At 48.0% G+C, this 24,624-nt stretch overlaps 1 protein-coding gene across 9 annotated transcripts in view; it reads right to left on the reverse strand.

The window, feature by feature from the left end:
* The window catches only part of rasgrp3 (RAS guanyl releasing protein 3 (calcium and DAG-regulated)), a 118,039-nt gene that overhangs the window by 11,295 nt on the left and 82,120 nt on the right, over positions 1 to 24,624 (reverse strand). For 6 of the 9 annotated variants that reach the window (XM_078229552.1, XM_078229555.1, XM_078229559.1 and 3 more), the window contains 8 exons: positions 20,970 to 21,086; positions 18,175 to 18,450; positions 16,845 to 16,925; positions 14,291 to 14,404; positions 13,142 to 13,257; positions 10,197 to 10,344; positions 7,991 to 8,027; positions 4,841 to 4,993 (listed from right to left, as the gene is read on the reverse strand). In XM_078229552.1, the coding sequence (XP_078085678.1) occupies positions 4,841 to 4,993; positions 7,991 to 8,027; positions 10,197 to 10,344; positions 13,142 to 13,257; positions 14,291 to 14,404; positions 16,845 to 16,925; positions 18,175 to 18,450; positions 20,970 to 21,086 (1,042 nt within the window). The remainder of the gene's footprint in view (positions 1 to 4,840; positions 4,994 to 7,990; positions 8,028 to 10,196; positions 10,345 to 13,141; positions 13,258 to 14,290; positions 14,405 to 16,844; positions 16,926 to 18,174; positions 18,451 to 20,969; positions 21,087 to 24,624) is intronic. The other 3 variants (XM_078229556.1, XM_078229557.1, XM_078229558.1) reach the window with 1 other exon arrangement.

Here is a 24,624-nt window from a genome sequence, read left to right on the forward strand (position 1 = left end):
GCTGGGATCTATCAATGTTGCTGACCTTAAAGTGGATCAAAATCTCAAAACAGCATCTGCAACGCGACGCCAACAACTTGCATTTATATGGCGCCTTTAATCTCCCATGGTGCTTCATTATCAAACAGGATTTGACACTGAGCGACCGACCACAAGGCAACGTTGGGACGAGTGACCAAAAGCTTAGCCAAAGAGGCAGGATTATGGGCGGCACAGTGGTTAGCACTGCTGCCTCACAGCGCCAGGGACTCAGGTTCAGTTCCAGCCTCGGGTCACTGACTGTGTGGAGTTTGCACATTCTCCCCGTGTCTGCGTGGGTTTCCTCCCGTTTCCTCCCACAGTCCAAAGATGTGCTGGTTAGGTTGATTGGCCATGCTAAATTGCCCCTAGTGTCAGAGGGATTAGCAGGGTAAATGAGGGTTGCGGGAATAGGGCCTGGGTGGGATTGTGGTTGGTGCAGACTCGATGGGCCAAATGGCCTCCTTCTGTACTGTAGGGATTCTATGATTTAAGGAGTGCTTTCAAGGAGGAGAGAGAGAGGGATTGGGATGCAGAGAGGTTAAGGGAAGGAAATCCAGACTTTAGGACCTGGGTAGCTGGAGGATTGGCCACTAATGGCGAGGGAAGGAGGGAGAAGTGAAGGGAATGAGGGCTGCGCAAGAGGCCAAAACTGGAGAAGCACCATTGACAGGGACGTCAAAATACATTGACCCCAATTTGTCTCAATCTCAAGCTGTAACTTTGGTTGGACAGCATTAGAACTCTTGGATTTAGCTGCTTAGACACTCTGACTCTCCCACCACAGTTAAACTGGGAGTTTGGGAGAATCTCCCTTTACCCGTTATATCCTGACAACAAACGGAATTTGTTTTTGGATGAGGGATGAGAGTAATTTCAATCTTTGGGAAGTCACATGGAGTGCAGTGTCCACTTGGCCGCACTCGTGCCTCCCAGTGAGAATGTTGTGGGTTCGAGTCCCGCTCCAGGGCTTCAACATTAAAAATCTGGAGCACTGAGGGAGTGCTACACTGCCAGAGCTGCTGCCTTTCAAGTTAGATGTTCAACTGTGGCCTTACCTGCCCTCTGAGCTTGGCATTAAAGATCCTGTGGCACTATTTCCCGATGTGGAGATGCCGGCGTTGGACTGGGGTAACCACAGTAAGAGTTTTAACAACACCAGGTTAAAGTCCAACAGGTTTATTTGCCAGCAAATGCCATTAGCTTTTGGAGCGTTGCTCCTTCGTCAGATGGAGTGGCAAGATTTCCACTCCATCTGACGAAGGAGCAGCGCTCCGAAAGCTAATGGCATTTGCTGGCAAATAAACCTGGTGGACTTTAACCTGGTGTTGTTAAAACTCTTACTGCACTATTTCCCAGCAGAGCAAGTGAGCTATCCCTGGTACCCAGACTCACATTTCGCCTTCATTCAACATGGCTATACAAATGATCAGGTCATTATCACAACACCATATTGTGGGAACTTGCTGTGCGCAAAATATTTCCTACATTGTGACGGTGACCCATTGAGACTATGACCTGTAGCAATGTAAAAATGCAAATTCTTTCTGATCAAAAGCGGTCACTAGAAAGAGTGCAGTAGAATTCACCAAACCTTATTTATTAATGTCACAAGTAGGCTTACATTAACACTGCAATGAAGTTACTGTGAAAAGCTCCTAGTCGACACACTCCGGCACCTGTCCAGATTACACTGAGGAAGAATTTAGCATGGCCAATGCACCTAACCAGAACGTCTTTCGGACTGTAGGAGGAAACCGGAGCACCCGGAGGAAACCCACGCAGACACGGGGAGAACATGCAGACAACAAACCGGGAATCGAGCCCGGGTCCCTGTGAGGCAGCAGTGCTAACCACTGTGCCCCAGTGCGAGCCATTTTGAATAAACGGCTATCACTGAGAGAACAACACGTTGTATTTTACTATAGGGCGGCTCAGTTAAGATAACGGTACCAGCAAGTCAATGAACGTGGGGAAAGTGATATGATTCACATGGAGAGTGGATTGTGGGGCAGGAACTGTTTGCTGGAAGCCGAGCATGTGGAGGATGTGTGATAGCCTTGCTAAATCTCCAATATCACACTCACAATTAATCTACTCGGGAATGAACCAACCATTTTGCCCTAATATCATCCAAAAACATAATGGAATGATCTAATTTCCTTGAATTTTCAGATAGCTTCCTGGGTTGTATATTGGAAACTGTCCAATCAAGCTGTTATCCAGTTCGATGACTGTGTAGGAAAGGAATGTCCGTTGTAGGCTTTTCCTCAACAAGGCCACATTGGTGATTAAAGTTAAGCTTATTCCTGAATGCATTAATTCCTTCCAGAGAGCTGAACGCACAATTGGAGGTAGGGTCCATTCAGTGGGGGAACACCAGTCGAAATAATCAAGAGTCACTTTCCTTGAATGGTGGCAGTATTTTAAAAAAACAGCTTTTTAGAAGGTACATAAAAACATAAAGTTTATTTATTAGTGTCATAAGTAGGCTTACATTAACACTGCAGTGAAGTTACTGTGAAAATCCCTGAGTCGCCACACTCCGGCACCTGTTCGGGTACACTGAGGGAGAATTTAGCATGGCCAATGCACCTAACCAGCACGTCTTTCAGACTGTGGGGGGAAACCCATGCAGACACGGGGAGAACGTGCAGACTCCGCACAGACAGTGACCCAAGTCGGGAATCGAACCCGGGTCCCTGGCGCTGTGAGGCAGCAGTGCGAACCACTGTGCTACCGTGCCACCCTAATAACAGCATGTGAAGGAATTCACAGGTTTTCAACATTTTCTGTCAACAGCAATGACAAATAGTTCAAGAAACAAATGGCAAAAAAAAATTCTTGACAAGTTTGTAATTCGGGACGAACTCTATCTGCTCAGTAAGTTTAAGGTTTGCTTATTGGTGTCACAGGGACTCGAGTCGCCACACTCCGACACCTGTTCGGGTTACACTGAGGGATAATTTAGCATGGCCAAAGCACCTGACCAGCATGTCTTTCGGACTGTGGGAAGAAACCAAGTAAGAGTTTTAACAACACCAGGTTAAAGTCCAACAGGTTTATTTGGTAGTAAATACCATAAGCTTTCGGAGCGCTGCTCCTTCGTCAGATGGAGCAGACTACGCTGGAAGAAACCAATGCAGACACAGGCAGAATGTACAAGCTTCACACAGACGGTAACCCAAGCTGGGAATCGAACCCGGGTCCCCTGGCATTGTGAGGCAACAGTGCTAACCACTGTACCACCGTATTGTGGAGAGGTGATTCCTAATGGGATGGAGATGGGAAGGTGGGGATGAAAGAGTGAAAGTGAGCCGCTCCCAGGCCACAGTCGTGTAACCTGACGTTGTTTCACAACGACATTGCAGGAGGCCCGTCAGGTGGGCCACATTTTATGGTGTTCCTGGCTGACTTACTGGGGGGCGGGGGAGAGGGGTACAGATATGCTGCATCTGCTAGAATAGAATCACAGAATGGTTACAGCACAGGAGGAGGCCATTTGGCCTATCACATCCATTCCAGCTCTCTGCAAGAGCAAAAGTAACTGGGTTCATTAAACGGTGACAGACACTGCAGAGTGGACATTACAGTTGTTGATACTGGTGGATGAAGACATGTTAACATCTACTGTGTTAGCAGTCCTCTTAATATGTCTAAAATGGACAGGTTAATGTCTGTACTGGAACAGCAGAGTTGTAGTTTTAATTTGTCTGCTAATCTCTCCAGTACTGGAGATCAGAGGGACCTTGTGGTGTATATCTACAGATTCCTGAATGTGGCAGCACAGATAGGTAAGGTGGTTAAGAGGGGGCAGATGGAATCTTTGTCTTTACTAGCTGAGGCGTAGAATATAAGAGCAGGGAGGTTACGCTGGAACTGTAAAGCGCTGATTAGACCACGACTGCGGCACTGTGTGCGGTTCAGTTCACCGCATTATAGGAAGGATGTGATTGCACTGGAGAGGTTGCAGAGGAGATTCACCAGGATGCTGCCTGGGATGGAGGGTCTGAGCGATGAGGAAAGTTTGGATAGGCTAGGAGCAGTGAAGGTTGAGAGGGGGCCTGATAGAGGTGATTGTGAGAGGCAGAGACAGGGTGGACAGGAAGGCATTAGTAGAGGGTTCAGTCACCAGGGGGCAGAGATTTAAGGTAAGAGGTAGAAGATTAAGAGGGGAGTTGAGAAAAAACTTTTCCATTCAGAGAGCAGTGAGGGTCAGGAACTCACTGCCTGAAAGGATGGTTGAGTCAGGAAACTCTAGTAACATTTAAAAAGTATTTAGATAATCGCTTGCCGCAGCTGTAATCGCCAGGGCTATAGGCCAAGAGCTGGAAAATGGGATTAGTGTAGTCAGATCTTCGTTGACCTGCATGGACATGATGGGCCAAATGGCCTCCTTCCATACTGTAAATGTCTGTGAATCTATAGTAATTTGCACCTTTGTACATGGAGCTAGTCAATGATAGCTGCGTCATTTAGCAGAATAACACGGTATAGTCCATTGAAGAGCACAGTGAGAAGTCTCACAACACCAGGTTAAAGTCCAACAAGTTTATTTGGAATCACGAGCTTTCGGAGCGCTGCTCCTTCATCAGGTGAGTCACTGACAAAATAGCAGCGCTCCGAAAGCTCGTGATACCAAATAAACCTGTTGGACTTTAACCTGGTGTTGTGAGACTTCTTACCGTGCCCACCCCAGTCCAACGCCGGCAACTCCACATCATGACTTCCACTGAAGAGGGGATGGAGAAAGGGGAATGAATCACAAGTATTGCACCTTTCCAAGTACTCCCGGTCGAACATTCCAAGAATCCATTCCTACCGTTTCCGCAGGAGAGGGTGGCAGGGCTGCTGGGCAGCGACCCATGGGCGTGCGGAGGTGGCGAAGTGCTCTCCAAGGAGGTGCTTTTGCGAAGCTTCCGGCAAGCGAACACTAACAGGTCTCTGCATTGCTTATGGCAATTCACACCGCAGTCTGCAGGAGGGGGGGGGGGAAAGGTAAGAGTTACACAGAGTGGCTGAGGCGGTGCTCACAGGAGCCCAATGCGACTGGGCCCAGCTCTTCACCACTGCATTACACAGTGTTCCCCCCGTTGTTAAATAACAAGAATGAACCATGAGTGCACTGAACTCATTTGCCCTTTCCCCAACCGGAGGCCAATTATTCATGACATGAACCCTTGAACCATCGCAACATCACATTGCTTCAATAAAACAGTTTATTTCAGTTTTGGAGGTGTTTCTTTAGGCAATGGGTGGGCACCATGGTGCCTGCCAATTCCTTTCCATCAGTGGGTCTGAGCACTCATAGACTAGAATCCCAACAGTGCAGAAGGAGGCCATTCGGCCCATCTAGTCTGCACTGAGACTCCGGCAAAGACAAGTCATTGCAATGGGGAAGCCAGCCTGCTTTACATCCTGCGACCACAGGGTAACATCACACTTCCATTGAAAGCGCAGCCTGCTGCAATTCACCACTGAGTGGCAGTTCCCAAGTAACTTTCTTTGAGTATTGCAGAAGAACTGATTGGGAAACCAGGGCCGGGATTCCCCCATCTCGCCCGCCACTGGAATTTTAGCCGGTGGGTTGCGGACAATGTGAAACTCCACTGACAATCGGGCGGGAATTTCCGGAATTCCGCCCCATATCTCTGCTGCAAGGAACAGCTTTTCCAAGCTGTACAGGAAGGGGCAATACTCCCCTTTCAGAGAGGCATTGATATTTACTACTTATCAAAATTACGGCGAAATGGTGGCATTGTGGTATTGTCGCTGGACTAGCAATCCAGAGACCCAGGATAATGCTCTGGGAACCCGAGTTTGAATCCCACCATGGTAGATGGTGAAATCTGAATTCAATAAAGAAATGTGGAATTAAGAATCTATTGATGACCATGAAAACCATTGTCAATTGTTGTAAAAACCCACTTGATTCACGAATGTCCTTTAGGGAAGGAAATCTGCTGTCCTTACCTGGTCTGGCCTACATGTGACCTCAGAGCCACAGCAATGTGATTGGTTCTTGAAATGCCCTCGGGGATGGGTAATAAATGCTGGCCCAGCCAGCAATGCCCACATCCCAAATTTTAAAAAAGCTCCGAACAAACTGAATATTGGCTGGGATTCCCCGACCTCGTCCGTGGCTGCGAATGGGGATTTGGCTGAGCGCCAAATTCTCCGTTCTCACTGGCAGTGGAGGAGGGACCTGAGAGACTGGAATATTCCGGCCTCTCCCTCTTCTGTCGTTGAGTAATGAGAAAAGAGGAAGCATTTTTGCTGTCAACAGTCTCAATATTAAATCCCCCTTATCCATCTCACCCCATCGCAAGCGGTGGGAAATGCAGCTAAAAGTTGGTAATGAGGCCTCGAAATTGAAGAATTCTGCCATACAAAGGGGCCCTTTAGCCATTTCCAGCCTCCCTCACACCTTCCCTGGAAATATCAGGGCCTTACATGATACTTGATGACAGCAAGCTCATCTTAGCAACATGACTGGGATAATCTTACAAATGACACAGCTTCCTTTCCTGGGGAGGGTGAGTACTGATGTTAACGGAACCTTTCCTTCTCCTTCAATTCTCACCAACACGGCCTGTTCTAAGGCTGAGCTGGTGAAGGTACAGCCTGATCCAAGGTGGGTATCTACTGCATGAGCGTTTGCAGTCAAAGGACTGATTTTCAAATTGGGATTTTCACATGGGGAGAAACCGGAGAGTGATGCAGATATGCTCTTTGCTGTTTTATTAATCTGGTAAATCGCATCATGCCACCGTACCAGCCATAAAATGCGCTGCAACAATTTGCTAAGCATCCTTTGATGGCACTTTCTAAACCTGCCCAGAAGGACAAGAGCAGCTGACGCAAAAGAACGTCACCACCTTCAAGTTCCAATCCAAAACATAGACTGCCCTGACTTGGAATTTGATCAACACGGTGACACAGTGTTTAGCACTTCTGCCTCACAGCGCCAGGGACCCGGGTTCAATTCTGCCCTCGGCTGACTGCCTGTGTGGAGTTTGCATATTCCCCCAGTGTCTGCGTGGGTTTCCTCCGGGTGCTCCCGTTTCCTCCCACAGTCCAAAAGACATGCTGGTTAGGTGGATCATCCATGCTAAATTGCTCCTTAGTGCCCAAAGATGTGTACATTAGATGGATTAGCCATGGTAAGTGTGTGTGTGGGGTTAGAGTGGGGGAGAGGGCTGGGGGGAGAGAGGACTCGATGGGCTGAATGACTCTTTTTGCACAGTCAGGATTCTATAACATTCCTTCTCTGTCCTTGGGGTGGCACAGAGGTTAGCACTGCTGCCTCGCGGTGCAGGTACCTGGGCTCAATTCCCGGCTTGGGTCACTGTCTATGCGGAGTTTGCACATCATCCCCGTGTCTGCGTGGGTTTCCCTCCGGGTGCTCCGGTTTCCTCTCACAGTCCGAAAGACGTGCTGGTTAGGGTGCATTGGCCATGCTAAATTCTCCCTCAGTGTTCCCGAACAGGTGCCGGAGTGTGGCGAGTGGGGGATTTTCACAGTAACTTCATTGGAGTGTTAATGTAAGTCAACTTGTGACTAATAAATAAACTTTTTTTTAAAAACTTTAAATAAAAGTCCTGGAACTGTCTTAACAACATTGTAGGGTGGACCGACACCAGACGGACTGTGGCAATTCCAAGAAGGCAGCTCGCCACCTTCTCAAGGGCAGCGAGATGGACAACAAATGCTGGCCTTGCCAACAATGCCCACATCCCATGAAAAAATCCTATGACCATGTCCCCGTTACCTTTTGTAGAAATTGTAAGGGAGCTAAGATATTGACAGTGGGAGCTCTGGCGATTCTGTCTTCCTCGTTCAGTTTTAGTAGCTTGGTTACCAAGGCCTGAGTTGGAGGAACCCAGATCCCTGAGCTCCACAACCCCAAAACTTCCTTTGCCTACTTGAACACAATAGGTGCCTGAAACAAAAGAGCAAAGTTCTTATTTACCTTTACATTTGTATCCCTGTTTGATTAGACCCCAGAGCTGTAAAGAGAACAAAAGAACGTCAGTGATTTGGGAAGGAAATCAGAGGAAGGTGAAGTAATGAAAGAGGAAGGCACGGGGGCCAGTTGCAACACAAACAGGATGTAGCTGTTCTCAACACCCTTCCTGCCAGATAGAGGAGGGAATCACTGTTTCAAACCTGTGTCAGTCACCGAGTGCCCCGCTGATCTCCAAATTCACTTTCTCAGCTGGGTGAAGTCAGAAAGGGTCAACGCATTCAATAAAAACTCAAAAAAAAAGCTGATAAACTAATCTCGGTGAAGTATCCACGTTGGGCTGGGCGAGGCAGGGGAACATGACTGGGCCACCTTTTACACATCCAAGTTTCCTCCCTGCCTCGTACCAGAGTGCAGCTGCTTCCATTCCGATGCACAGTGAAAACAGCTCGACTATTGTTTTGCTTTGCTCCCTGACGGAGGGTTATATTCTGCATATGAGACTAAAGATGACCGGCAATGAGTCAGAGCCCCGCACCAACACGGCATGGTGGCACAGTGGTTAGCGCTGCTGCCTCACAGCGCCAGGGACCTGGGTTCGATTCCCGACTTAGATCACTGTCTGTGCGGAGTCTGCACGTTCTCCCCGTGTCTGCGTGGGTTTCCTCCGGGTGCTCCCATTTCCTCCCACAGTCCGAAAGACGTGCTGGTTGGTTGCATTGAATCATCATCATAGACTCCTACAGTGCAGAAGGAGGCCAATCGGCCCATTGAGTCTGCACCGACCACAATCCCACCCAGGCCACAACCCCATGCATTTACCCTAGCTCGTCTCCCTGACACTAAGGGGCAATTTAGCATGGCCAGTCGGTGCAGGCTTGGAGGGCCAAAGGGCCTGTCCCTGTGCTGTAATTTTCTTTGTTCAATCGACCTGACCCGCACATCTTTGGACAGTGGGAGGAAAACGGAGCACCCGGAGGAAACCCACATAGACACAGGAGAATGTGCAGACTCCGCACAGACAATGGCCATGCTAAATTCTCCCTCAGTGTACCCGAACAGGTGCTGGAGTGTGGTGACTAGGGGGATTTTCACAGTAACTTCATTGCAGTGTTAATGTAAGCCTACTTGTGACAATAATAAATAAACTAAACTAGTCAACTTGGTCAAGTGCGATGGCTTTGTAACGTGTGGCGATACGGACTCTGCCAGCACATCCTCCAACAAACGGGGAAAATGGTAAACAACTTTCGACAGGGGCAGCATCCCTTGAAAGCAGCAAGGAGGGGTTTGAATTCCAGCCTCCTCCTCCATGTCTACATCAGCTCCTGTCTGCTTGGCTCACACACTCATCTAATACATCCTGCTTCTGGGACATTTGACGAATGATCGATGACCAAGAGCGCGGTCTAATCTGCAGGGGACAGTGCAGGAAATTCGCCTTTGCTTAATGATAGCTACATTCCAGAGTTCCTAATGTTAGTCACGCTGATGCGGGTTGTGTGGGGGTGGGGTGGGGTAATTTTGAGGACAGAATTGTATCCGTGGTTGACTCTCAACTGCCCTCGGCAACTAGGGATGGGCAATAAATGCTGGCCCAGCCAGCGACGCCCATTTCCCACAAATGAATAAAAATGTATAATAGATGAGATTCATAGAATTCCCAATTTACACTCCTTTTGCCCATTCACTCAGATGAGACGACAAACTGCCTTGCAAGCATTTCCTCATTTTCATGGTGTGCCACACTAGTTCCTGAGGTCAAGAGTTTACAATTTATTTATTCGTGTCACAAGTCGGCTTACATTAACACCACAACGAAGTTACAGTGAAAATCCCCTGGCCGTCACACTCAACCGCCTGTTCGGGTACACCGAGGGAAGATTTAGCACAGCCAATGCACCTAACCAGCACCCAAAAGAGAAAATGCTGGAAAATCTCAGCAGGTCAGGCAGCATCTGTAAGGAGAGAAAAGAGCTGACGTTTCGAGTCCAGACGACCCTTTGTCAAAGCTTTCCAGATGTGGCAGGTCTGAGTTTGGGCCTAGATTTCTCCACAGTTCCCAGTGCAGACTTGAGAAAGCCGATTCAGATCACAAATTGCATTCCGGAAATGAAACAGCTGAAGGAAAATACCCAGATTGGAGAAGAAACCAGGAGGTTGTTCCTACTGGTCAGACAGTACTTTGGGCATTCTCACTGGGGATACTTACAAATCCTGCACAGTGTTCACAGAAGGTGGGCTTGAGGTATGTCATCTCTTGGAAGTTGTGAATAAAACCCTGTCCCATTTTGCATTGCAGCTGAGAATTGGCCCTGAGGAAATAGGCCATCATTTCATCCTTACTGATACGGCCATCCCTGTGAAGGGGAAGAAGTTTGTCTTTAATCATCATACAAATCCTGGATAACCAAACACTAATTAGAGTCAAAGGCCGGGATTTTACTGTCCCGCCCGCCACGGGAATCGGAGCAGGCGAGGGACGGACCATGGACAGGTCCATTGACCTCAGGAGGGATTTTACAGTTTTGGGATGAGCCGTAAAATCCCACCCATAAGAGTCAGAGATATACAGCACGGAAACAGACCCTTCGGCCCAACTCGTCCATGCCGACCTGGTTTCCTAAACTAAACTAGTCCCATTTGCCTGCGTTTGGCCCGTATCCCTTTAAACCTTTCCTATCCATGTACCTGTCCAAATATATTTTAAATGTAATTGTACCCGCCTCTACCACCTCCTCTGGCAGCACCCCCTGTGTGAAAAAGTTGCCCCTCAGGTCCCTTTTAACTCCAGCCTCTCCTTATAAGTCAAACCTTTCAGTCCCGCTAACATCCTTGTAAATATGTTTTGCACCCTTTCCAGTTTAATTACATCCTTCCTATAGCAGGGCAACCAGAATTGTTCACAGTTATCCTAATATGGCCTTACCAATGTCAAAAGGAAGAATTATGACTTAAATAAACTGAAGAAAAGAAAGAAAAGAATGCTGTCAATTTGTAAATATAACTTTCACAAATTTCAGGAAAAAAACTCATAGAATCCCTACAGTGCAGAAGGAGGCCATTCAGCCCATCAAGTCTGCACCGACCACAATCCCACCCAGGCCCATTCCCGTAACCCCATATATTTACCCTGTAAATCCCCATGACATTAGGGCCAATTTAGCACGGCCAATCAACCTAACCTGCACATCTTTGGACTGTGGGAGGAAACTGGAGCACCCGGAGGAAACCCACACAGACACGGGGAGAATGTGCAAACTCCGCACAGACAGTGACCCGAGGCCGGAAGCGAACCCGGGTCCCTGGCGCTGTGAGGCAGCAGTGCAAACCACTGTGCCACCCTAACTCCCAGAATGGTTACAACACAGAAAGAGGCCATTTAGCCCAATGTATCTGCGCTAGCTCTCTCAATGTAACCTTCTCCCTGTAAGCTTGCACATTCTGGCTTTTCAGATCATAATCCAATTCCTTCTTGAATGCCTCGATTGATCCTGCCTCCAACACACTCTCAGGCAGCGCATTCCCGATTTTAACCACCCACGTGTTAAAACATTTCTCCGTGTGTCTCCATTGCTTCTTCAGCTAATTAATACACATCAGGAAAATTCCTCCCCCTGTCTGAGAAACATCCATTAACCATCACTCTGCTTCCTATTACTCATCCAATTTCATATCCAAGTTGCGACTGTCCCCTTTATTCCATAACTTTGCTAATAAGTCTGTTGTGAATACTTTTCGGAAGACCATGTACATCACATCAACAGCATTGTCCTCATCGACTCCCTCTTCAAACTAACTTTAAACAAACTCCAGAGTGAGTATTTCCATTTCACAGCATCACATGGCCACTTGGAACAAGAACACCAATTTAGTCTCAATCGGTGAGAAGTTAGCAGCAAGTTATGCTGCAGGTTATCCTTAGACAGCACCTTCCAAACCCACGACCACTTCCATCTAGAAGGACAAGGGCGACAGAGACATGGGAACACCTGCAAGTTCCCCTCCCAGCCACTCACCATCCTGACTTGGAAATATATCGCCATTCCTTCGCAGTGGCTGGGTCAAAATCCTGGAATTCCCTCCCTAACAGCATTGCGGGTCAATCCACAGCATGTGGATTGCAGTGATCCAAGAAGGCAGCTCACCACCACCTTCTCAAGGACAACGAGGGATGGGCAATAAATGCTGCCCAGCCAGCGACAACCATATCCCACGAATAAATTTTCTAAAAGATCACTACTACCAGACCTTTCCATTTGGGAACCTTGCAACCAACAGCTGGAGCATGGTTTTAGTTTGATTCAAATCCAAGTTACAGGAAGTCTAAAGGTCTGTCCAAAACTTAAGTCCTTCCTGATTGTATCATGCAGTATCACATGACAGGGATGACGGCCAATGGCTCAAAGACATTCTGTATGGTAAGCAGGCCTACTGGGTCACGATCAACTGGATGTCCATGCTTCAGCGACAAGGATATCAAGATGGCGGGCATTGGCGCTGCCAATTGGGAGACTGTCACTGACTCTGACCTTGGGAAGCGAAGGATGGAAAAGATGAGGTGAAATCGAAAGCCTGGCTGGCTTGAGTAAAACAGAGACCAGCCAAATCGCGTGCCTTCTCAGCTCAATGTCTTTATCTGTGGCAATTAGGGCAGAGACTACCATGACAGAGTCCAGCTACTGGACAACTCTAGGGGATGCTTAACACAAGACTTTTGAATGGACCTATCACGTATTAAGCTGATCTTTCTCTACACCCTAGCTGTGACTGTAACACTGTATTCTGCACCCTCTCCTTTCCTTCCCCTCTATGTACTCAATGCTTTGTCTATATAGTGCGCAAAAAATAATACTTTTCATTGTATCCCAATACGTGTGACAATAACAAATCAAATCAAATTAACGTGTCTTTCTTTTGTGTCGAGAAGTGGCTGTATTGCCAGGACAGAGAGTGAGAACCCTCTTGCAGAGGATATTGGTTCAGGGCAGGGGAGTTGAGAGTCATATAGGAGAAGATCAATAGTTATGAACAGCCTTATCACTGTGGACTGTGAGCACACAAAGTCAAAAGGATTAGCACATCGTAGACCATGAGCAGTTAAAGCAAAAAAGATCTATAATTTTGGCAATTTGCCCACCAAGTTCTTGCACTTACTGATCTTTATCCAAGACGCAGAAGGAGTCCAAGAATGGGAAGTTTGCGGTGATGCTTTCAAAGTTCTCTTGGGATATGTAACCATCGTGATCGTGGTCATAGTTCCTAAATACAGACTAAAAACTCTAATAAGCTTTCAGCAGAAACAAGAGCAAACAAATCAAGCAAAACAACACTAGTAAAAATGCACCAGCTCCTTAATAAATTGGCTGATGAAAACAGTGAGGGCAAGTGAATTTTATGGGGTTAGTCTGAGAGAAAGTCTCAAAGACGTACATTGGAGAAGTTCGATACTGTCCTTAAACTGCATCAAAGTGCAATGTTTCTGTGGTCGTGGCAGCTCAGATTGGAAACACAAGATCCACATCTAGGGCCATCAGGGTGGCACAGTGGTAAGCACTGCTGCCTCACAGCTCCAGGGACCCGGGTTCAATTCCAACCTGTAACTGTCTGTTTGCACACTCCCCCCATATCTGCATGGGTTTCCTCCGGGTGCTCCGGTTTCCTCCCACAGTCCAAAGATCAGAGAATCATAGGATCCCTACAGTGCAGAAGGCCATTCGACCCATCGAGTCTGCACTGACCACAATCCCACCCAGACCCTATTCCCATAACCCCACATATTTACCCTGCTAGTCCCCCTGACACTTGTAATTTACTGTAAGGAGTCTAACAACACCAGGTTAAAGTCCAACAGGTTTATTTGGTAGCAAACACCACTAGCTTTCGGAGCGCTGCTCCTTCGTCAGACGGAGTGGAAATCTCGCATTTCCACATCATGACCACCTCGTAATTTAGCACAGCCAATCCCCCTAACCCGCACATCTTTAGACTGGGAGGAAACCGGAGCACCCGGAGGAGACCCACGCAGACACGGGAAGAACGTACAGACTCCGCACAGACAGTGACCCAAGCCGGGAATTGAATCCGGGTCCCTGGAGCTGCGAGGCAGCAGTGCTAACCACTGTGCCGCCCATGCATCTGCTTCGGACCCGCAGAAAGAAATTGTGCGTCTGCATTCTATTCGGCTGCAGGTTAATACATCCCACATCCAAACCAACACTGTGAGATTTTAGACATAAACATACACTTAAACCGACACAAGGTACGAGAGTTTTCCTGAAACGGTTTTCTTTTAATTACACTTACATCGACCATCTTGCGAATGTGTTTATTGATGACGGTGGGATCTGGCTTCGGGGTCAGTCCAGGTGCCCAATCCGCAAGTGCCACGTGTTTGTTTGGGGTGGTTGGGGTGCTTGGCTGCAAACGCAATATACATTCATAGTCATAGAGCAATACAGCACGAAAACAGGCCCTTCGGCCCAATCAGTCCATGCCTCCCAGCCAGCCCCAATTGCCCACATTTGGCCCAAATCCCTCTAATCCTTTCCCCCCCCATAAGTATCCAAATACTTATTAAATGTTGCCATTGTACCTTACTCCACCACTTTCTCTGGCATATCCCAAATTCATCCCAATGCATTACGCAATAAGTGTGTTATATAGTGTTTCATAGAATCCCTACAGTGCAGAAGGAGGCCATTTGGCCCATCGAGTCTGCACCGACCACAATCCCACCCTATCCCGTAACCCCACATATTTACCCTGCTATTCTCCCTGACACTAAGGGACAATTTAGCATGGCCAATCCCCCAACCCTCACATCTTTGGAGTGTGGGAGGAAACCGCAGCACCCGGAGGAAACCCACGCAGACACGGCGAGAATGTGCAAACTCCACACAGACAGTGACCCGAGGCCGGAATTGAACCCAGGTCCCTGAGGCAGCAGTGCTCCAGCACAGAGTCAGGGTGTTCCACAATAGTATTTTGCTCCACGCAACTCTCCTCCCTCCTTGCTGCATCTCACCCTCAGCTGACATGACATATCCCTTTATTCCTTTCTCCCTCGTACACCTAACTCCCTTCCCCTTCTAACTGTGCTCACTCTTATATCATTCAACTCTGTCAATGGTGCCGACACAACAGAAAGCTTTCAGTGCAGTAAAACACGCTATTGACCCGAAACTCTCTGTTCCCCTCTCCACAGACGCTGCCAGAGCTGCTGAGTATTTCCTGCATGTTGTAGTTTTTATTCCGGATGCGTGAGACACTCTGCTCTACCTACGCTAAGAGTGAGCAAGACAGTCAGCTTTTTAATTAAAAAACAAATTTTGTTCGAACCATTCATCAACCTTAACGAGATCCCTGTGAGTGAATCATAGAATCCCTACAGTGCAGAAGGAGGCCATTCAGCCCACCGAGTCTGCACTGACCACAATCCCATCCAGGCCCAATCCCCGCAACCCTAGCTAGTCCCCTTGACATTAAAGGGCAATTTAGCATGGCCAACCCACCTAACCCGCACATCTTTCGGACTGTGGGAGGAAACCGGAGCACCCGGGAGAAAACCCACGCAGACACATGGAGCACCTGCAAACTCCGCACAGACAGTGACCCAAGCCGGGAATTGAACCCGGGTCCCTGACACTGTGAAGCAGCAGTGCTAACCACTGTGCCACCGTGCCGCCCACAATGTGGGATTAGCATAGCTCCAGGAAATGACTGCAAGGCAGCTGCACAAGATTTCCACTTGTGGCGGCATGGCCCCGTTAAGGGGGTGATCCCAGGGGCCATGTGATCGATCCGTACCCTGTGGAGAGGCAGTGCTGGAAGACGAGTCAATCGGGTACAAGGGCACGCATCCTGGGTCGGGGAGGAATTTCAGTTGGAGCCAAGGAACAGAGGAGTGTCAACGTGTTTTACAGTTCTGTCTGATCCGTGTTTGTGTGTGTATATGAATATTGTTGGCAGTAATCCCTTTATAAACTGAAGCCATAACAAGTTGCCTTTGAAGTTACTACACCGCTATTACCAGGAATTGTAAGTGGGTGGAGGGGACAGATAGATCCCTAATCTGAAGTTCCTGTTAGCCTGCCCCAGGGTTGGCTTGTTCCTGGACATTTCCCGCTGCCTCGGAAAAACAGCCAGCATAATCAAAGACCCCATGCACCCCGGACCTTCTCTCTTTTGCCTCCTTCCTTTTGGAAAAAGATACAAAAGTCTGAGACCTCATACCAACCGACTCAAGAACACATGCTGGCACAGTGGTTAGCACTGCTGCCTCACAGCGCCAGGGACCTGGGTTCGATTCCCAGCTTGGGTCACTGTCTGTACAGAGTCTGCACGTTCTCCCCGTGTCTGCGTGGGTTTCCTCCGGGTGCTCCAATTTCCTCCCACAGTCCAAAGATGTGGAGGGTTAGGTTGATTGGCCGCGCTAAATTGCCCTTAGTGTCAGGGAGATTAGCGGGGTAAATGCATGGGGTTATGGCAATAGGGGCTGGGTGGGATTGTGGTCGGTGCAGACCCAATGGGCCGAATGGCCTCCTTCCGCATTGTAGAGATTCTATGATTCTATGAGGCCTAAACCAGGGCCTCATTTGGCTGCTTAGCTGGATGTAGCTAACCCATGACACGATGAAGAGCAGGGCAGTTATCCCGAGTGTCCTGGCCAATATTGATTCCTCAATCAACATTCACAATAAAAGCAGACTATCTGATCATTATCACGTTGCCATTTATGGGAGTGGCGAGTCAGTAAAATTAGCTGCCGCGTTTCCGACACTACAACAGCTCAATACTTCATTAACCGTGCAGTGCTTCGAGCCATTTGGCTGCTCGTGAAAATGAAAACTCTACTCACCATCGATTTTGGATTCCTGGGTTCTCGGAGTAATGACAATTCATAGATTTCATCCTCTGTATAATATAGATCCAGAGAAAGCTGTGCAAAACACACAAGGATCTCTGATGATCACTGAAACTTCCCACAGTATTATCATCCTAATCTCCGGTTTGGACCCGCCCTGTACCCACCCGATGGGCACATCTGGAGCAGGAGGGGGTGAGTTCAGTGCCACAACCTATGGAGTGTTCCCGTCCTAATTCTGCTCAGGAGCGAGTGCGGTAGGGTGGGGGATAGTGAAAATCAACCCCAATGTATCCAGAATAGTCTTAAACCTACAGCCAAATATACTAGTCCCATATTTACAATTGTACAGATACACATACACAACGTACACAGATATGAATACATGCACACATACATATACACACAGATACACACATACACACAGATACACACATACACATGTATACATATATATATACACAAAGATACACACATACACATGTATACATACATATATACACAAAGATACACATGTATACATACATATATACACAAAGATACACACATACACAAAGATACACATGTATACATACATATATACACACATGTACATATGCATATACACAAAGATAGGTGTACACACACACACACACACACACACACACATGTATACATATACATAATGTGGAGATGCCGGCGTTGGACTGGGGTAAACACAGTAAGAAGTTTAACAACACCAGGTTAAAGTCCAACAGGTTTATTTGGTAGCAAAAGCCACACAAGCTTTCGGAGCTGCAAGCCCCTTCTTCAGGTGAGTTCCCACTCACCTGAAGAAGGGGCTTGCAGCTCCGAAAGCTTGTGTGGCTTTTGCTACCAAATAAACCTGTTGGACTTTAACCTGGTGTTGTTAAACTTCTTACTGTACATATCCATACGCATACATACACACATATACATATACACACACAAAGATATGTATACATACACACACATATACTCACAAATACACATATGTATACACATGTACACACAAATATATACACCTCTATCCACACACACACACGTGCATAAAGGTAAAGTTGATGATCATAGGCTGCTCTCCCCTTTGAGGGGGGAGAGCTGACAGGTGGCGATTTAACCTGAGGATCACCACACCTCAGGCAGAGGGAAAGGTTGAGAAGGCGGGGCCTTCATGGATAACCTCAGCCCCTTGGGGAAACGAACCCGCGCTGTCGACGTCGCTCTGCATCACTAACCAGCCGTCCAGACACCTGAGTTAAACCAACCACCCACTCATACACACATACATACAGAGAGACAATCTTAACTGATGCAAACTTACCGTCAAGAGGTGTATTAAATCCATATTTGGTTCTAAATGAGGATTTGCATCCTGAAGTGATACCAGTTCATTAAATGTCACATACAATTGCTGCATTTTAACAATGTTCACTTTATTATCATCTATCCAGTCTGGGAAAGCTACATGGACAGCAATCAGGTCTTTCAAGTGAACTCCCAGAATGGGAATCTTGAAGCCCTCACACTCGGCAAAGGCCTTTCGGTAGTTGCAGTAGTTTCCATTGGAAGATACCAGTTCAGTCATTTCATTCCAGACCTAGTGAAGAAAACAGAGGCAATAATGGGAAGAAAAATCTCCAAATTCAGAAGCCACATTAAATCAAGACGGAACTTTTCCATTTTAAATAGCTTGACCGTTTGCTGGACACAAACTGAAACATATTGATACTTTATTGAAACATTTCCAGCGTTTCCGTAAATGTGGATACAACAAGATTTTTGTATGTCAACATGAACAGAGCAGGGTATTATATTCGGGTACATTCTGGACAATTGAGAAACCGTTATCTCATTTCGGCTGCTTCCATTAGGTATACAAATACAGGTTCAAAAGATATAGGAGCAGAATTAGCCATTCGGCCCATCGAGTCTGCTCTGCCATGGCTGATATGCTCCTCATCCCCATTTTCCTGCCTTCCCTCCATAACCCTTCAACACATTACCAATTAAAAATCCGTCCAACTCCTCCTGAAAGCAGTGGAAAGGAGCCGATTAAATATTTTAAACACTTTGAATAATAAATGAGTGAACAAGTTCATGTATAAACAACATAAATTTAAAGTTTATTTATTAGTGTCACAGGTAGGCTTACTGTAATGAAGTGAAAATCCCCTTGTCGCCACACTCCGGCGCACTGAGGGAGAATTTAGCACGGCCAACGCACCTAACCCGCACATCTTTCGGACTGTGGGAGGAAACCGGAGCACCCGGAGGAAACCCACACAGACACGGGGAGAATGTGCAGACTCCACACAGACAGTGATTCCCAAGCCGGGAATCAAATCCAGGTCCCTGGCGCTGTGAGGCAGCAGTGCTGATCACTGTGCCACCGTGCCACACACCAAAGTGATCCGAGCTGGCTTCCTCACCATTGGACAGGAACCACTTTAACTGATATGTCAGGTGGCAAACTCCTGTATAAAGAAGAAATGAAGTTGGTTTCCCTTAACTGCCTGTGCTCAGGAGCAATAAACAAAAAGGGAAACGTGTTCAGATCAATTCCAACAAAGACTGCTAAGTGAGACAGACAGGAGGCAAATGTACTTTAAGATCAAAGCCTTTCTGGGCTTAGACAGTGGCCCAGCTTCCAGAGAAACACTGTCCAAGAAAAGCATTTTTTTTAACCTGATAAATGGCCATAATTTGCTCTCATATTTGTTACGAAAGAGGTCTTCTTGTATTGTGACAAGAGCTACTTCAAATCTTTACCCATTCTTTCAGCTTACAATTGTAATTCAACCAATTTGTGGATTAAGTCTGGCCTCAGTTTGTGATAAGGGGGTGAATTTTCTCATTCCGCCCGCCATGGAAATCGGAGTGGGATTTTCCGGTTTTGGGGTGAGCATGGCCATAAAAATCGCACCCATAGAATCCCTACAGTGCAGAAGGAGGCCTTTCGGCCCATTGAGCCTGCACTGACATCAATCCCACCCAGGCCCTATCCCTGTAACCCTATGTATTTACCCTAGCTAGTCCCCCTGACACTAAGGGGCAATTTAACATGGCCAAGGCACCTAACCCGCACATCTTTGGGCTGTGGGAGGAAACCAGAGCACCGCTAATCACCGTGCCACCATGCCAGTCTTCCTTGGGGGAGATTGGGGAAGGACACATGGAAATGTGAGGTAAAATCAAGATACCCAGTAAATATAACAAAACCCTATAGTCACACCCCCAGTGACCATGTAACCAGATACCTAGTTACCAGTGTGAGCAAACTTCAAAACTTAAGAGAGTATCCAAGGAAGAATTTGTACCAAATAACAGTCGGGAGGTTAATTGGGGTTGGCACAAACCATTCGAGGACAGATGGCGGGCCATCGAGGGTGAAGAATTCTGCTTCAAACTACATGGGCAGGTTTTCCAGCCTCACTCGCCCCGAAACCAGAAAATCCCGCCCGAGGTCAACAGACCTTTCCATGGTCCTCCCCTTTTCCGCTCCCATTCCCATAGCGAGCGGGATGGTTCAATTCGCCCCCATGAGAAGGCTTTGTAGCCCAAAGTATGTTAACAGCAAGTCTACACTAACAAATCATAACCATCTAAGTTTAAGTTTATTAGAGTCACAAATAGGCTTACATTAACTCTGCAATGAAGTTACTGTGAAAATCCCCTCATTGCCACACTCCGGGGCCTGTTCGGGTACACTGAGGGAGAATTTAGCATGGCCCAATGCACCTAACCAGCACATCTTTCGGACTGTGGGAGGAAACTGGAGCACCTGAAGGAAACCCTCGCAGACACGGGGAGAACATGCAGACTCCACACAGTGACCCAAGCCGGGAATCGAACCCAAGTCCCTGGCACTGTGAGGCAGCAGTGCTAACTACTGTGCCGCCCTACTTACATACATTGTTACAGTAGAAAGTATGGAGCTGACTCGAGCCCAAGTCTATCCATCTCAAGGCTGACCCTGGCTCATGTGCCTTCTCACGTATGGTGCTCAGTCTGACGTTAACTCTACATGTACCAGACCCGACTCCGACAGAAGGGATGGGCCACGCGGTTACCTCTTCCCCATTCTTTCTTGTATTTTTATGAGACTTGTTACTTTACCTTTGTAACTTCAGGAGCAAGATGTGAGCAAGTTTCCTTTAGGCGGGAAATGGCACTGTGGCTTAAGCCTCCCACAACAGCCATTAAGGTATTGAAATTCTGGAGTTGGAGTAAATTCTGAAATAGATGTGGCAAAATACAAGGCTGTTTGTGAAAGATGTAACAGTGCATCCACACCTCCGCATCACATCAAAAAATACAGCGACAGGCCAATAATTGTATAGTACCCCCATCCCCCCATCACAGTTTAATATCCGCCGCGTATTCAGAGGACAAGTATCAGACCAGAAGCTCCTAGCACGACAGAATCTTGGTACTGCCAGACCCCATTTCCCTGAGCAGAACTGGATCATGTGCCGCACAGACCATGCTGAGAAATAGGGTTCATGGATTCCATAGGCGGCACGGTGGCACAGTGCTTAGCACTGCTGCCTCACAGCGACAAGGACCTGGGTTTGATTCCTGGCTTGGGTCACTGTCTGTGTGGAGTTTGCACATTCTCCCCATGTCTGCATGGGTTTCCTCCGGGTGCTCCGGTTTCCTCCCACACTCCAAAGATGTGCAGATTAGGTGGATTGGCCACGCTAAATTGCCCCTTAGAATCATAGAAACCCTACAGTGCAGAAGGAGGCCATTCGGCCCATCGAGTCTGCACCGACCACAATCCCACCCAGGCCCTACCCCCATATCCCTACACATTTACCTGCTAATCCCTCTAACCTACACATCTCAGGGCACTAAGGGGCAATTTTAGCATGGCCCAATCAACCTAACCCGGGAATCGAACCCAGGTCCCTGGAGCTGTGAAGCAGCAGTGCTAACCACTGTGCTACCGTGCCTTAGTGTCAGGGGGACTAGCTAGGGTAAATGCATGGGGTTAGGGCCTGGGTGGGTTTGTGGTCAGTGCTGACTCGATGGGCCGAATGGCCTCCTTCTGCACTGTAGGATTCTATGATTCCGAATTTAAAACAGGAACATGGGAATGCAGCAACAGAGCAGCAGGAACATAGGCCACTCCGCTCCAGAAAGGAAGTAGTTCTTGACATCAACACCCCATCATTAATAAGATGCCAAACATGGAAGTGGCCAATCAGGAGGCTGAGCAGCCAATCTCGCTGATGGTAAGGCAGGCTCAGGAACCCCCGTTTGGTTCTGATGTCAGAGCCCCGAAGCCTGCAGGAAAACCCAGCCCCTTATCTTCACGGGTCATTAAACACATATTTTGACCCCACAGCTTTTGCTGGGCCATTTTGTTTTCAGCCGCTGGCTACAGTTTGATATTTTCCTGGGACGGCCTGTACATAGCCAGCTAACTGACAGTAAACACTGCGAGCTACTCCACACTGCCTCTGTTACCATGACAACTCCTCTGCGGAATTCTACTGCCCCCCCCCCCCCGGCCACAGAATCGGAGCGGGGAGGGGCGGACAATGGAAATGTCCATTGACTCAGGTGGGATTTTCCGGTCTCCCTCGAACGAAGCTGGGTAATCCCGTCCCTTGTGTTTCAATGTCTCAACTGAAAATTTAGGAAAGTCAGGGAATTCCTACTATAGGGGCGGCACAGTGGCAAGCACTGCTGCTTCACAGCGCCAGGGACCCAGGTTTGATTCCCGGCTTGGGTCACTGTCTGTGTGGAGTTTGCACATTCTCCTCGTGCCTGCGCGGGTTTCCTCCGGGTGCTCTGATTTCTCCCCACAGCCCAAAGATGCGCGGGCTGGGTGGATTGGCCATGCTAAATTGCCCGTTAGTGTCAGGGAGGCTAGCTAGGGTATGGGGTTATGGGGATAGTGCCTGGGTGGGATTGGGGTCAGTGCATATTCGATGGGCTGAATGGCCTCCTTCTGCACTGTAGGATTCTATCTATTTCTATGTATTGCTACTTGTTGGGGCATGTACCTTTAAGAGAATTGGCTCAGGTGACCTGGAACTCAAGCTCCACCCTGGGTGGAGTCACTCTTGTGCTGACTGGGCGGCACAGTGGTTAGCACTGCTGCCTCACAGCACCAGGGTCCCAGGTTCAATTCTGGCCTCGGGTCACTGTCTGTTTGGAGTTTACACATTCTCCCCATGTCTGTGTGGGTTTCCTCCGGGTGCTCCGGTTTCCTCCCACAGTCCAAAGATATGTGGGTTAGGTTGATTGGCCGTGCTAAATTGACCCTAGTGTCAGGGGGATTAGCAGGGTAAATGCATAGGGTTGTGGTAAAAAGGGCCTGGGTGGGATTGTGGTCAGTACGGACTTGATGGGCCGAATGACCTCCTTCTGCACTGTAGGGATTCTATGACTGTGCTAGGATAAAGACATGTTAATAAACTGTTCCAGTTAGTTTACTACCACTGACATTGTGGCCTATTATTAATCTCAATATCAGACCTCAAATATAATAACTGCCTTTTTAGGTTCACTCTTTTGGAGCCTCATGGCATTCACATATGTAAACCTAAACGGCAGGATTCCCCACCCCCTCCCACCCCCTGTGGCTGGCTTCACCGCCGCAGAGGCAGCCTGCCATTGGCTGGTGGGTTTCCCATTGTATCCCTCCCCCCTCTCCGCACCCCACCCCCCCTCCCACCAGGAAACCCGTGACGGGGGTCACCGTCAGCGGGACTGGAAGATCCCACCGCCGGGAATGGCCGGAAAACTGCAGCCCAAATTTCCAACTTGGGATGTCAATGAAGCTTTGAATCAGGCACCCCGGTCAGTGTCGATACTTTGGTGATGTGGCACAGTCATATGTCTGAAGGATTGGGACCATTTGTTTAACTGGGCACAGTTTCCCTTAAAGGGCAGTGTGAAATAGTGGAGAGATTTGTAGACTGATTAACAACGTGACAGACAGGCCAGGACTCGAACATTTCTTCGATGGCTGTTTCCTGCTGAAGTGGGATTTGAACCCAGGGCCACCTGTGCTAGAGTGATAGCAAAGAGTTCTGAGCACTAACTTCCTTGGAGGTCTAAAGCAGCTGCCCTTCCACAGGGTGTATTAATTCATGAATTATTTACACTCTTCATGTAGATATTAAGTTGCCCGATAGGAGAGGAAGGGTAACCCGGCCAAGATATTCATTTGCCTTGTGTTCTGACAAGCTTTCTTCTCAGGCCAGGCATTCGGGAGGAATTCTCCGGACGTTCATGCCAGTGGGATTCTCCAGTCTCGCCGGCAGCGCATCCCTCCCGCGGGTTTCTCCGCACTGTGGGGTGGGAAATCCCACTGACAGCATCGCGAACAGAAAATCCCACCTCCAGCGAACAGCATGCTATCTCCCGCCGCCGAGAAATCCGCAGCTGGGAAGCCGGAGAATTCTCCCTCCCATTCATCTGGCCAGGGGTTCAGAGAGCCTGCCCAAACTCCTGCGTCTAACACACCCTCTACCAGGAAAGCTTTGCTTGAGGACTTTCAATTCAAACCACTCCAACATGTATTACTCATCCCTATCTGTGTCACTTCTTCCCATTTCCTTATCCCGGGCCCGTTTCCTGCTACGTAACACAAAGCAGAGGAGAAAAGACAGGAAACGCCCGAGAACAAACAAATAAAGGAATACTCCACTAACTGTTCAGCCAAAGGTCAGATAAGAAACCACAACTTTCCTCACCCAATCTTATCTCACAACACGGCTGCCACATAATCCAGTGTGTTGTTCCATCAACAAAT

This window comes from Mustelus asterias, chromosome 15 (genome assembly GCF_964213995.1).
Source record: "Mustelus asterias chromosome 15, sMusAst1.hap1.1, whole genome shotgun sequence".
Classification (NCBI taxonomy): domain Eukaryota; kingdom Metazoa; phylum Chordata; class Chondrichthyes; order Carcharhiniformes; family Triakidae; genus Mustelus; species Mustelus asterias.